The sequence below is a fragment of the Pezoporus wallicus genome, unplaced genomic scaffold, assembly GCF_028554395.1.
Source record: "Pezoporus wallicus isolate ANWC-B61680 ecotype Strahan unplaced genomic scaffold, APGP_CSIRO_Pwel_v1 contig_447, whole genome shotgun sequence".
NCBI lineage: Eukaryota > Metazoa > Chordata > Aves > Psittaciformes > Psittacidae > Pezoporus > Pezoporus wallicus.
In genome coordinates this window covers 655,047-669,796 of record NW_026636385.1, presented here as the reverse complement: position 1 = coordinate 669,796, position 14,750 = coordinate 655,047, and the positions used below count along the sequence as shown (strand labels likewise).

The 14,750-nt window shown below is 38.6% G+C and overlaps 1 protein-coding gene across 7 annotated transcripts in view; it reads right to left on the bottom strand.

Moving 5' to 3' along the window:
• Positions 1–12,566, bottom strand: part of DPY19L3 (dpy-19 like C-mannosyltransferase 3) — a 30,132-nt gene extending 17,566 nt beyond the window's left edge. Inside the window, exons 1-7 of one of the 7 annotated variants that reach the window (XM_057400143.1) lie at positions 12,483–12,566; positions 11,421–11,563; positions 9,782–9,915; positions 4,232–4,322; positions 3,261–3,382; positions 2,915–3,060; positions 1,136–1,259 (exon numbers count right to left, since the gene is read on the bottom strand). In XM_057400143.1, coding sequence (XP_057256126.1) covers positions 1,136–1,259; positions 2,915–3,060; positions 3,261–3,382; positions 4,232–4,322; positions 9,782–9,915; positions 11,421–11,535 — 732 coding nt within the window. In that variant the 5' untranslated portion in view covers positions 11,536–11,563; positions 12,483–12,566. Of the gene's footprint in view, positions 1–1,135; positions 1,260–2,914; positions 3,061–3,260; positions 3,383–4,214; positions 4,323–9,781; positions 9,916–11,420; positions 12,021–12,360 lie in introns of those variants that run through there. The other 6 variants (XM_057400142.1, XR_008971062.1, XM_057400146.1 and 3 more) reach the window with 6 other exon arrangements.
• Positions 12,567–14,750: the final 2,184 nt, after the last annotated feature.

Sequence of the window (14,750 nt, the reverse complement as noted above, 5' to 3'; positions counted from 1 at the left end):
AGCCCATAGATTAATTTGCAATATGTGTTTTCCTATACTATAAATAGCAATTATTTTATCAAATTGAGGAGTCATAACTTCAGAACTGTTTGTCAAAGAAACTGTATCACCTATTGGCTTTTATTCTTACAGATCAGGACCACATCTTAAATTTGGAAACAAATTAAATCAAAGAAATTCTTTAATCCTTGTGCTTTACAAGCTTATTTCCTGCCTGCTTTGTGTTACTCTAATGAGTTCATAAAAACACAGGACTCTTGTACTCTTCAGAGCTTACCTTTGTATTTTTTCACTGCTGAGCGTAGAATCATATAATCATGGAATGGTTACAGCTGGACAGAACCTTAAAATAATCTAGTTACAACCCCTCTGCCATGGGGACACCTCACACTAGACCGTGTTGCCCAAGGCTTTATCTAACCTGGCCCTGAACACTGCCAGGGATGGAGCATTCACCATTTCTTTGGGCAACCTATTCAGTGCCTCACCACCCTCACAATAAAGACCTTCCTTACACCTGACCTGAACTTCCCCTGTTTAAATTTAAATCCATTTCCCCTTGTCCTATTGCTACAGTCCCTGATGAAGAGTCCCTCCCCAGCATCCTTATAGGCCCAATTCAGACACCGGAAGGCTGCCATGAGGTCTCCAAACAGCTTTTCTTCTTCAGGCTGAACAGCCCCAACTTTCTCAGCCTGTCTTTATAGGGGAGGTGCTCCAGTCCTCTGATCATCCTTATGGCCTCCTCTGGACTTGTTCCAACAGCTCCATGTCTCTCTTATGTTAAGGAGACCAGAACTACACACAGTACTCCAAGTGGGGTTTCACGAGAGCAGAATAGAGGGGCAGGATGACCTTCTTCAACCTGCTGATTGTGCTCCTATTGATGCAGCCCAGGATATGGCTGGCCTTCTGGGCTGTGAGCATACACTGAAGCCAGCTCATATTCAAGTTCTTTGTATTTCAATTACATTTAAATTAACAGAAGGAGTATCTGATTAATGTTTTTAATATTATAAGTGATTTGTGTGTGTGTATCCTCTGCTGTAAACGCTTATTAAGCACTTTGTCATAGGTTTTCTAGACAGTTTTCTGATACTAATTATACTGTGTCATACATGTTAGAAATACTCACTTGTCGAGCAGGCTGTAAATTAGTTCTGAGTAGGTATGTGATGGCTGCTATCTGAACAGCAAAGAATGGTAGTGCCCAGTTCTCTCTTAAAGGAATGGTGAATTCTACTCTTGTAGTATCTATTCTGTACAAAACAAACAGAGTTTCATAAATTTAAAAAAAATTAAAATACCAGCTTGGTGACAGAGAGGTTGTAATGACAGGCATCTTTGTGGTACTTTAACTTCTTATGGATACAAATAGTGTCTCGACACTCTAGCTCCTTCAACATGCCTGGCTCTGAAACAAATCGTTACAAAATTTCTGTAAGTCATCCATTGTATCTGTATCTAAAATGTTGTACTTCAGCTTCACTTACTGTTAAAAAACTTACACTATGGTAAATCTTACTTAGAAAGCATAGCTTGGGTAGTTTAAAAATGAACAAACAAAAGCCAAAACAAAACCGTTCTCAAAATGTTGAGTTTTCATGTCACAGGTAATTCTACTTCATTTTTTAGTTTGTAAAAAGCATGTATAAGAATAAACAGGTATCAATTTCTTCACAGTGACCCCAGTGCCTCAGATCTGAATACCACTAAACTGGTTAGGAACTTCCAGGCATTTTTTGAATACTCTAGCACAAAAAGTATGGAATGGTAGTGAGTAAATCATCCCCAAAGGGCATTCATTTACAAAACCTGAAAGTTAAAACAAAAAAAAAATTGCCTTTTTTCTTGTGTAGAGGAAATGTTTGCTAAAAACTCAAGTAAGTAACACATCTGAGTCATGCTAATAGGGATGAAAAAGATGTCTAAAATGTAGTAACTTGGTAGCTTCATCTGGACAGAAAGTCTTTATCCAAATCAATGCCATTCTATTTGTATAAAGGATAACGTATAAAGCTTCCATTATGAGAAAGATGGACAAAACAGATCTGCTCCAAATACTCTGTAAATGGAAAAGATGAGTTCATGAAATAAATGTGAACTACTGCACACTGCATGTACTTTTTAATTACTTTCATCTTTGGAGAAAGAAACATTTTACCTCTATATACTTATTTATTCTGTAATGGACATGCTTGCAGATAAACACCTTTAGAGCTGCTGATTAACATATCAAACAGTTTTGATAGAACTGACACTGTACTTTTCATTTTCCACATTAATTCACAGATAACAGCCTATATGTCACCAGTCTTAGCTTCATGCCAGCTGCTCACTACTAGCATAAAGCCAGTTCTTCAGTTTTTTTCCCCAAACTGAGAATTCTCAAAATGATAAAGCACCAGAACAAATGAACTGCTGCCTTTTTTCTCTGAATCTTAGTGCAAGAGGGAAACTGAGAAGCTGAAATTCTGACAGTTTTAGGTTGTTGAAGGAATCCCTGGAGATTGGGTGTGGGTCAGTCAGGAGAGATCTGAAGGGCATATATACAGGTGTCTTTAACACCTAGGATATCCTAGGCTGGAGATCACAGAACATCATCTTACAACATCTGGACATCCAGACACATCTGAAAGATGTAATCCAGTTTCAGAGGCCAATTTAAGACAAAATTTTCTACTCAAACTTCTTGAAACTTTAAAATCCTAGTCTCAGTCTGATTGTTTTTTGATTATTCTGCAGTATTTAAATTTTTTTTTATTTATTTTTTTTATTTTCTGCCTAATCTGGAAGAGGCCTTACAGTTTCAATTTTTGGCCAGCTAATCAGCACTTGAAGGTTTAATGCCTTACTGCTTTACCTTTGAAATGAGGTACAATTTTAGAAAGATAGAGGGTTTAATCTCACTTACCTGTTTGTAATATACCAGCAAGCTGCCAACAACCCTGAAAGCCACGTTCCACTAAGAAGCCAGCTTGTTACATACAGAGCAATGACATAAACTGCCTGAAGTCCAAACAAAGTGTAGATATAAAAATAAACAGGTTCTAGGTATTGCTGTAAAACACAAGAATACTGATGTTGACATAAAACACTGATGGGGGCTTATAGTTAGTATGAATTAGGTTTTGCTTTTACAAATTTAAAAGGTATCAAGAATATTTCTAATTAGAAAATAACTATAAAAAGGGGAGCTATGATTCACTGCACAATCTTCATAATGCACTTACAATCTAAAGCCATAAATAAATGCCTACCTGAATTGGAAGAATCCTATACAGAATGCTGAGAAACACCTCCTGGTAAACATTCATTCTTTCAAGTATGTTAATTGTCCTCACAGATTCAGTTTTATTGTCATATACTAAACCATGTAAACCTTAACGATAAAGAGAAATTGAGATTATCATTTTCCTCCTCCATCTTCATCTGAACAGTGAATAACTTTTTCAAAGGTATTCTAGGATCTGTCATCAAAAATGGCAAACTTTGAATCAAGGATTCAGATCACATTACCTCTGAATAAACATGACCTTGTGAGGTCTTCACTTTCCCTGCTTCGACTCTGACTCAGAGTGTTAATACAAGCACTATATATTTAATAACATGTAACATTTCTTTTTACACTTGCATTCCTAGCATAGAATCTGTGGTACATACTGGATATTGAGAACCATTCTTGTCATTACATTAAATACAGGTGATGTTAATACTGACAAATGTATAGTATAAGCAAAAATTGCTAGGGAGCAATAATTAAGCATCTAGGAAACATGAGAATGTCACAGGAAGTCCCATCATTGTATAGGATTTCCTTGGAAGCTGCTTATTGTGTCACTTACTGTTCAGGCATACAGCAAAAAAATGGCCCTTTCCCACAAATAGCTACTAATTCAAATTAAACAAGAGAAGAATAAAAATGAAAGTAATATACTGAATAAACCAGCAAGGCTGAAACTTAACAGATATGGAAGTTACCCCTCAAAGTGATTGCCTTCCTCAGAATGTGAAGGAGTGACACAGAAACCCCTATATCATTGTGAAATTTATTATGTCCATAACTTAGTGGCTGCCTGGCACAGGAACAGAATAAATCTGTCTAAAGTACAATTGTTACACTGTTCTTTCACAGTTATAGTATTCCTTGTTCTCAACTAAATTTTTTGAAAAAAATTAAAAATAGTCAGCTGGCAACATGAAGTAAAACTTACTTTACAGTTTACAATACCTTGCTGGATGGAAGCAGCCTGAATCATCTGTTTGTAGTAGGAGTAATAAAGTCCACATTCTGTCCTGAATGAAATCTCTCTTTCCACTTCCTGAAAGTAAAAGTTCATATTATTTCACTTTCTGTTTGCTTTTCACAATCATATGAAGCTGCTTTCAACTCAAATTCTTGCTGCACCAGGGAAACTGAGCTATACAGTGGCTTGTCAGTGCACTCTATGTGAATCAGCTCAAATAAAGGGTGTGAGACAATGGGCTGAGGTGTCAATGCCTCTGGTACCTGGGAAAATGAATATCCATTTTGTGATTCTGCTCAGAATGCTGTTCAGAAACATTTTGGATATTTTACTATTCTTCTGTAATATTCAATATTTAGATAGGCACACTGGCCAACAGCTGGACTTTTGAGCTGCAGATGTTTGCTCCATGCATTTAACCTTTTCTTCCAGATACAGATGTTCCATAGTGTTCCATGGCTGTGCCACCTTAAGGCTCGACTAATTCAGTATGCTTTACATGGAACTGCACCATAATGCTACTCTGGTATTTCAGCTGGCAGGGTATGCTGTTTCCCACTTGGTAAGTGCTGTTTCTGGCAGTTAGACAGCTATTCATCACTCTCATACTTAAATTACAGATCAAAGGAAAAACAATTCATTACTTGTTTTCAGGTGTAAGTAAAGCTGTTATTTTTTAATCTTAAAAAAATTCAAATTATTTAAACTAGGTACACTTCAAGCTGTGTCTCTTTCTTGGCTAATATTGCAGTAGATGGACCCCAGTGAGATATGACAGCTGTCCCAGAGAAAAGTGGTCTCAGAGCAGGATATTTGCTTTCGAATTCACTTCCTTTTGTTAAGGACTCATTAGTTATGAAGATCTAATGTAATTTAACAAATTCAGAGTCTTGAGCAACCACATTTAAACAAAATACAACTGCATGAACAACCAACATGAAGAGAATTAATAGGCATCATATACAAAATTGTTTTATTGTTAGTGATCTTTTTAGTAGTTGATACAGAAACATCTCAGCAAGTATCTCTCATAAGCAGTGAGTTAGAAAAGGTTTACAGTGAGACTTGAAAATCAAATGAGATTCCTGTACGTTGTGTATGTCCTGGTTTTGGCTGGGATAAGAGTTAATTTTCTTCTCAGTGCTGCTGCAGTTCCGTGTTTTGGCTTTAATCTGAGAATGATGATGATGTTTTAGGAGTTGCTAAGTAGTGCCTAAGTTAAATCAAATACTTTTCAGTCTCTCATGCGCTGCCAGTGAAGAGGGGCAAAAGAAGCCAGAAGGGAGCACAGCCAGGACAGCTGATCTGAACTAGCCAAAGAGATATTCTGTACCACAGAATGTCATGTTCGGTATAGAATTGTGCCTGGCGAATTGGAAAGGGAGAAAGCTGCTCGCGGATGGGCTGGGTGCTTGTCAGCAGGTGGTAAGCAATTGTATTATGCACCACTTCTCTGTTTTGGGTTTCACTCCTCTCTCTCATTTTCCTTTACATCATTATTATCATAATCATAGCTATTATTTTTTACTATATTTAAATTATGAAACTGTTATCTCAACCCACAGGTTTTACTTTTTCCCAGTTCTCCTCCCATCCCATCCAGGGTAGAAGGGGTGTGAGCAAGCAGCTGCATGGTACTTAGCTGCTGGCCGGGTTTAAACCATGCATGTATGCAAGTTATTAAACTTAACCGAGATGTCTAAAAATAAACTTACTAATTCAGCTTTCTTTACAGAAGTACATTACTGAAATAACAGAATGTTACAGTTTTCTGTGATTTTTATGAATGCCATTCTGGTTAATGCAACCTTACATAGAATCTCCACTTTCACCTTTCTTATACCGCCCTGTCTCTTTTGCTGAACAGGATCAATACTATTTCAAAGCTAACATAAAGGTATATAAAAGAGCATACTCCTTCCCCCTCTACTGCTCACTACAGAATTTTATCTCAAATCATCTGCTTTATTGAAGTAAACTGTTGACAAACTAAATCAATATTAGTTCTGGTCTGAGAAAAATCAACAAATAAAAATGCATCTGATTCAATGCAAGCTCACAGTTAAACTCTCCAGCTGCTCTGTGACATACAAATCATTGTAATACCAGCAGAAGAAACTGACATTGGCACTAAATACTAAAAGCCATACACTTAGCAAAGTGAGAATGCTGGAGCTCAAAAGAGATCTAGTTTCACATTCATCACTACTGAAAAGTTTTCTACTACCAAAATGTAGCTGATTCCAAGATTCCAAGTGCTCATTACAAAAAAAAAAAGAAAAAAAAAAGAGGAAGGAACAAAAAAAGAAGGAATGTTAACATTTGGAATTTATTAAGGGGGAGAGAGTAGTCACAGAGGGGGATCTAATTAGCAAAACCACATTCAAACATGATTAATTTGTAATCCTGGCACCAGCTGTATTCAACCAAATGCTATAGTTTATGAGACAAACACTGGTGAGTTTTACATCTGTTTCATGCTAAGATAACATCTGTTTTACTAACAATACTTTCCCAGTTCTACTGCAATTTATACTTTTCCTAGTATTCCACGTCAATACAAACATAAGGACTTATGGGTAAGCATTGTAAGAGCACATGCTTATCTTTCTGTATATTCAATTAGTGAGTCTTTAACAAAGAAGTTAACCAGTGTTCCAAGTTAAAAGAACCCCTCCAGGATACATATAGAGTTGCATACAATTTCAATTTACGTAACTGTATCTTAACATTAAGCATTAAAATCAAAATACAATGGACTTCCTCTCAAATGCAAAACTCTAAAAAACCCTTAGGTTTCCTCAAACTCTTTAACCAAGTCATTCAGAATACTGAGCAAGTAGCAAAGGTCTGAGTTGAAGTTTTCTATAAAGAGCGTAAGTGAAGCTCCAAGTACTTTTCTTTTCTGACAAGGCTGAAACACAATTTGTGTAACTGAAAATATTTTTAGTTGTACAGTTTAAGGTCAGAAAGATTTGGAAGTAGTCTCAACCACACAAGCAGAAATGCATATTATACACACATGTACAGCTGCTAACAGTGCTCCCAGTTGAGAATCACGCCTTCAGCAAACAGATTTAATGCTTGTATGTTGTCTCTTGGCTGGTTAACCTCATGCCCATCTGTTAGAATGGCATGGTTCCTACTCAAATCAGACTTTTGACCCAGGGTAAAAGTACCCATAACTACACAACTTCTTTGAAAAAGTACTGGACTACACTGCTTCTCTTTGTGGCTTATGCATTCGTTTTCTAGAGTACTAATTAGCAGGCTACCCACTTCCCCACCTTTTTTCATCTTTCTGTTATATTCAAAATGTATAAAGAGAAAATAGCAGCACTTCAGAGAAAGAATCCCCAGATTCTTATCCTGCATCTTGGAAAGATTTAAAACTTGATAGTTTTATTCCTGACTTCTTGCAAGCAGTAGTTTTATTAAAGTAAAATTCAATAGTAATAGTTTAAAGGGTTACTCAGAAGGGATGAAGATTCAATGAAAACTAGAAGTTTATCTATTCGTGTTATAGTATTCCTTTGCTGCGTGGCCTTGGCTCATTTGAAGTTTCTTTAGAGTTTGCATCTGAACAAGCAATGCAACAGCTGAGAGGAGAGGTGATGCCATTCTCCCCCTGCAGATCCTATTCCTGGAAGATACTATATTTGAGCAGCAGGCACTAAACTGCTATTGAAAAATAACTGAAAAAAGACTAGCCATTTTATGTGTTGTGCCAGAAAGTTTTCAGAAAACTGAGAAAATATTTTTGGATAAGAAATCTGTTTTGGCTTTCACCATCATAAACAGAAATCTTTGTTGTTTTAATGTACTTGAGAGGACAGTCAAACTTTTCCTTTCAAATCGTTTGGTCAAGATAAGTGATTATAACCTTCTGTGATCTCTGCTAGAAATGTACACAAACACAGCTTCTGACTATGTAACATGGTATTCTGGTATTTTTTCTTTTTTTTTTTTTTAAATTGTTCTTCTAGGAAGTTTTGGAATAAAAAAGGGAATACCAATCATGCAGCTCTTTCACAGCATAAAACACTCCTCAAGGTCTGCATTTTCAGTTTTTCTGATAAGAAAATAATTTTGTATCTTTCTGCAATGACCATGGCAAATTTATCATAGCAGGTATATTTATTAACAAGTAAGAACAAGATTCACACATACTGCAGCAGCTGAAATGAATACCCTGTTGAAAGCCATATTCAAAAAATAAAATAAAACAGTAGAACAACCACAGAACAGGTTTTCTAGTTGGGTAAGCCATTACTGGAAGATGTCCAAAACTGAGCTGGCTTTCTGTGAACTGCAACTGAAATTACAGAAAGGCAACCACTACTTTAGGACATAAGAGTTGTGACTTAAATTACTCAAAAGTTAAGAATCATGACTTTGCATAATGAACTCTCTTTACTTTCCATTTTTAGGGTTGAATTTAATTGGCAAACTGCACAATTTCGTAACTATGCAGTCATGATGTTCATGTATCAGTGGGGTCTTCAGAGCGAAACCTCCACCTTTTGTACATAAATGGTATTTATTATGTTCATACATAGCCACAAGTCCATGCCTGTTTGTACTTCAAGTTATATAATACCTGTGATATTAATCAATCTTGGGTTTTAGTAGGAAAAGGCAAACCTAAGATGTACCTTCAACATATATACCATCTATCTATATATTCAAAGAAAGAGGAGAGTGGGTACAAAAGAGTATTATATGTATAATACACAATAGCACTTGTTACAGTAAATGCCAACTATTTTTATTACAGGAATATAAATGTTTCCTGGGACAGAAAAGGTGCATAGCAGGAAAGACACACTGCAATGCAAGTATTCCAATTAAATACATGTACTCTTTGAATTACATTATATGTAGACCTAACAGAATGATTTTTAGAATCTAAAAGGAAAATGACTTACCTGCTTCTTTTCTCTGGTTAAATTTGGATATGTGTACAGCTGCATTATTTTCCCATGCAATGATTCTAGAAAAAAACTAGTCAGTCCTGGATCTTGGGAATAGCTGGGTATACATTGGTGAATGTCTGAAATATGCTTTGAGGTTTGCACATTTAGGATAACATCATATAACATTAGTACTGAATAGTAAGAAACTGTGCAGTATCACAGTATAAATACAATTAGAGAGCTCTGTACTAGGATTTTGCATATTGTTTGAGTTCTGTTTGACATTGGATTGATCTGCATAAAAGAAAGACAATTATTCAGCAACATATAGTAGATTGTTGAAATTCTGTTCTAGATAATGATCAGTGGTTGGAAGAACTGTAGCTACAACTCAGACAGGAGCTGTGTAGCAATACTTCTAGAGAAAAATTAGGGAAAGATATTTGTAGTATTTAAAGTATTTAAAAAGTGGTGGGAAGCACAGCTTTTTTTTTTTTTTAATGAAATATTCTATGGTTTTGAGCAAGTTCCAAGAAAAATACATAAATAAATGAAATTTCAACTAACACTCATTAATGTCCATGAAAGCACTGATGAAAATATGAAAATGGCTGTTACCTTAATATTGGAAAACCACAGGTCATTTTCATGCAGTGTAGCAATGTAAACAGAAGTAAGAAATCCAAGAGAGATGGCAACAATTCCACCGACAGTTATGGAGAGTATGTTCCACAGCTTTCCACCTGTATGATCTTAGAAGAAAAAAATTTCATACTCTAATTGTGAAACACATAACTCAATTTAAAGGAATTCTGGAAACTCATTTATAGATTATCTGTGCTAGTACAGTTTGCATTCTATAGGTAACAGGACACTTGGTTTTAAGAGGTCTTTACGGAGAGGCATTTTTTAATAGCAAACTCAAGTGTATTTTATTTGCATGCAAAGTGAAATGAAGTGTGCCTTAACTGGTAAAATGTAGTTGTAGTTTAAGAGCACCATGATCCTATAAAAATCTAGATCAATACCACATCTAATTTTTACATCTAAGTTGAAAGTATCCTCCAGAGAAACTTTTTAATTAAAGCAATACAGGATGACTGCTAGATCACAAAGTAAGAAATTAAAATCTTCTTTAGACATCTTTAAGTGGCTGCCTGGTTTTGAGGGATTGCTTGTTTTTTGTGAAAACCCAAACCAAACTAAACAACCCAACACTGAAGGTTCAAAAGTCTCACTAAGAGACTGAACAGCAGCCAAAGCAGCCTTTGATAATGGTGTCATGCTTTGAATTGCAGATGATCTCCTGTTGACATCAGAATAAGATTATAGATAGAATGATGGGAAAGAAAGGTTGTGTTTCTAAGTAGCTCAATCAATTTATTGTACACTTATATTCCTGGAGTTTTTTATAGGCTTTTTTTTTCCTTTTTTTCTTTTTTTTTTTAATGTTGATATAGGACTTAATACAGATGCTGGTGATCTGGAGTCGTATCTGTGAAATTGCTATTTTGTATTGTGTGTGACATCTACATAATGGGTACCAAATATGCAGTTCAAGGGAACTGAGGGGTGGCCTGAATAAGAACTATGATCACTTTCCTGTTTTGTACATAGCCTAAGTGTACTTGAAAGGAGAGCGACATTGTTGTTTCCCCATATCTACCCAAACTGGATATACAGAAACATTTGCAATTTATATAAAAACGTCTCCCTTAAAATAATTAAAAAAAAACAAACCGAAGAAACTCTGCCAACTCTAAAGCTCCAATTCCATAGAAAAATGCTCAGTATTTCATTACTTAAACAGATCCTTAAGACATTTAACACTTCATTTAAATTTACCTAGCTAGTCTGTCCTATAGTCAAAAATCAAGTGTTTGCAGCTAAATTCAGATTTCATGTGCAACCTGCTTATATTTAAGCAGCACATTCAGGTCTTCAAATCCTTTTATGTTACCAATGATATAAACTTGGATTTGTTTAAGAATCTATGATGGCTGTATGAAATCCGAGTGTCTCACTGATACCAAATTGACAAAAAATATTCTCATCAATTTAAATTAGGATTTTAAAACAGAGATGAGATTGACATGCAGTAATTTGCATGCCCTCTGTCTCAGGCAATTAATTTTGTTGATATTCAAGTATGCAAATGTGTTTGGTACATACCTAGTTCTATCTTGTTCTTATGATAAGTACCAAAACTTAAACACTACTAAAAAGCCAGAATGTTACAATCCTTTTCATTACGCACCAGACAGAATTTTTCTATCAGGCTTTATACTCTTCTCCTCTGAAGGCTGTTCTTCAGCTTCTTCTGTGCATTTTCCAACCCTTCTCTGTCTTACAGTTGTCATCATACCAGCCATTTTAATTCATTATTCTTCAGTCTGACCCCTAAATGGACATATACAAGCAATGCATCTTCTTACCCAAACACTCACTTAATACTGTATGAAAGATCTGAAAACAGAAGCATATTTTACTGCCATCTGAGACTTTGACTTACAAAACTATACTGCAGTTGAAGTGGATCTTACAAAAATGCAAGATTTTTTAAAATCTGTACAACTCAGAGTGCAAGTGAAAGTACAGAAAACATGATCTTAAATATGTAAAGACTTAAGTTTACCATTTTACATAGTCTTGAGCAGGTTTTCAGAATGGTTCCTTATTTTGACTGCCCTCCCTTTTAGCCCTTGACTCAAATACATGCCAGGCACCATTTCTTTGAAAAAGTGTAAGCCCTTCAAATTAAAATTAGTCCTTTCAGGGTATTTTGGTTGGGCACCTAAAAGAGAAAACCGATTATTTAAATCCTGGCTTTCAGGAAATACCGAGGAAGGGGGCCATAAAATGCAAAAGTGATACCAGAGAAGTGTGTCATAAAAAACTAAAGAGATGGCATTAAAAAAAAAAATAAAACCCCTTGATATTCTGTTCTATTAAAGCACCATGAAATTTGAAAACATTACAAAAAGAACAAAGAGCAGAGCAGCTAGTCATTCCCACCAACTCCCAGGTGCTCTCTGCTCTGTGAGCATGGTCCATACATAAAATTGCTGCAACCTGCCATTCCATATTTGAGAATCAATGATGCCCCATCCTGAATGCCATTCCCAGAGCATAAACAAAAGTAACTGTGTTACCACTGGTGTAACAGACTGGAAACAGTAACGTTCCGAGAGATGCACCTCAGCTGCACAAATTCGTTGTTTAAAGCTTTTACAAGCCGTTAGCTTCATCCCCTTCTGCATGCCTCGGAAAACACATGGCAGGAACTATGTGAGCATGTAGCCAAGTTGATTTTAAGTACCTGGTCCGTAGAAAACCTGACAACTAATGCAAGCAAGATGGTTACCATAACCAGGCCCTCTCTTTCCAGTGCCAGTCTCAGGCAGCTTGCCTTGACACCTTCTACCGAAGGGAACGGGTCTGCCCTTCGCAGGGCGCCGGGAGGAGAACATCCCGCCTCGTCTCAGCAGCCGCCAGAGGTGAGATGAGGCCCTGACACCGAGGCAGGCTCTACGGCTGCATGCCGGAGCAGGGGCACGGTGGGGAGCACGGGGCGATCCCGTCGGTGCTGTCGGGCAGCTCGGCAGACAGGCGAGAGGACGGGTGAGCCGCCGGAGAGCGAAGCAGCCCCTGACGCTGGGCAAGGGCGGGAGGGGAGAGGCGAAAGGGCCGGGCCTGATACCGAAGCACCCCCGGCGGGGCGCGGTAAGCTTCCGAGGGCGCCGCCTCTTCCCCGCCGCTGGCACGACTTGCTGCGGCCTGCGCGGCCCGGAGCTGTGCGGCGCGGCCTATTTGGCGGTAGCTCCTCTGCCCGCCCGCATCCTCCCCTACCCCTCCGCATCTCCCCTGGCGGGGCCGATACCTACCGACGATCCGAGGGCCGCGGGTTGGCTCCAGCGGGGGGGTGGCTTCTCCTGCCGGCGCTGCCTGCGCGGGACCGCCCGGGTCCCACCGCGATGGAGGGAAAGGGGCGGGAGTGGGGGCGGACGCTGCGCCTTTTGTTTGCCGCTGTCAGACGGTGGGGAGCGGACGCAGCAGCGGTGATTTGGCGCTCGGCGGCTCGCAAGGCCGCGGCGCGCTGGTGGGCAGGCGGCAGCCGCCGGACCGGGGAAGCGCGAGCGGGGAGGAGCCGCCGGTGGTGGGCAGTGGGCGGGCTGAGAGCCGGGGACGGGCCGCGGTGGAGGAACCTGTCTGCGACCTGCGGCGGCCTGGGTAGCGCAGCTTCTCGTGGGGTTTTCGGAAGTAGAGGAGAAGGCTATTTGCGGAGTAGAAACGGGTGAGGTCAGCCCGGTCCCAGACTCATCGCTGCTCACCTCCAGAGGGTTCTAGGTAGTCCGAATTCTGAAAGGCTGCGGGCCGAGGAGCGGGGCTGGTCCTCCTGCGCCGTGTTCCCGAGGCGGCCCCGCTTCGGGTCTGGCTGTCCGCTGGCCTTCGGCGGGCTGGAACGGCTCTTCTCTGTAATACTGACATAGAAGTTTTTACTTTATTATTATTTATGCTTTTACCAAATATGTGTAGTGCCAGATATGTGTGAAGTGATATTTGAATTTAAATTTAATAATTCGAATTTAAATAAACAAATTCTCCCCTGTGAGGGTGCTGAAGTGCTGGCACAGGTTACCCAGAGAAGCTGTGGCTGCCCCATCCCTGGCAGTGTTCAAGGCCAGGTTGGACGGGCCTTGAGAAACCTGGTCCAGTGGAAGGTGTCCCTGCCATAGCAGGGGGTTCGAACTGGATAAGCTTTAAGGTCCCTTCCAACCCAAACCATTTATGAGTCTATGATGATGATTTTGTATTCAGTTCATTCTAAGCTCCAGTGTATTTCTTTATCAGTTGCAGCATAAACATGCAAGGGGGAAGTGACTTACCTACCTCTGTAGCAGAAAACAGCAGCACCATTTTTTTTTCTGGTACAGCCTACCCTTACAGTGAGTTTTTATTTGCAGTGTCTTTAAAGATAGTCGTAGACAGAAAAGTTCCCCATAAAGCCTCTACCCGCACACCAACTTCCTGATCCTATCCCAGAAAGCAGATTTCCAGACAAATTCTGTAGAACAGGTGGGGATCAATTTCATTTCTTCAGGACAGTATTAGTTTATTTTCCATCACCATTACAGTCCAGCAATACTTCCACAACCACGGTTCACTGGCAGAGTTATTTTGAACATAGAGGTATATAATCCATAGAAAACATGCTCAGAGATGCCAAGTAACTAGTTATCACTCTAGTAATTCAGCTTTGAAACCAGGAAATTTTTCAGTATCTGTCTTGGTACATGTTGTATGTTACAGAAGTGTATTTTAGAACAAATGATTTTCTCTTACTTCCTCTGCTAAACTCTCCAAATAGTGAAAAATTTCTACTGTAAATCAATTTACTTCTAGTTTTTTTGAGCAATAAAGCAGGTGGTACATTTTTGGGGAATACTTAATATGAAAAGTGAAGAATAACAGGTTTACAATGGGCATTAATTGTATCTTGTTTTTATCACTAATGGCATCAATACCACATCATGAAGGTTCATTAAAGGAACATATTGTATGCAAATCATACAAGTGATTTTACACT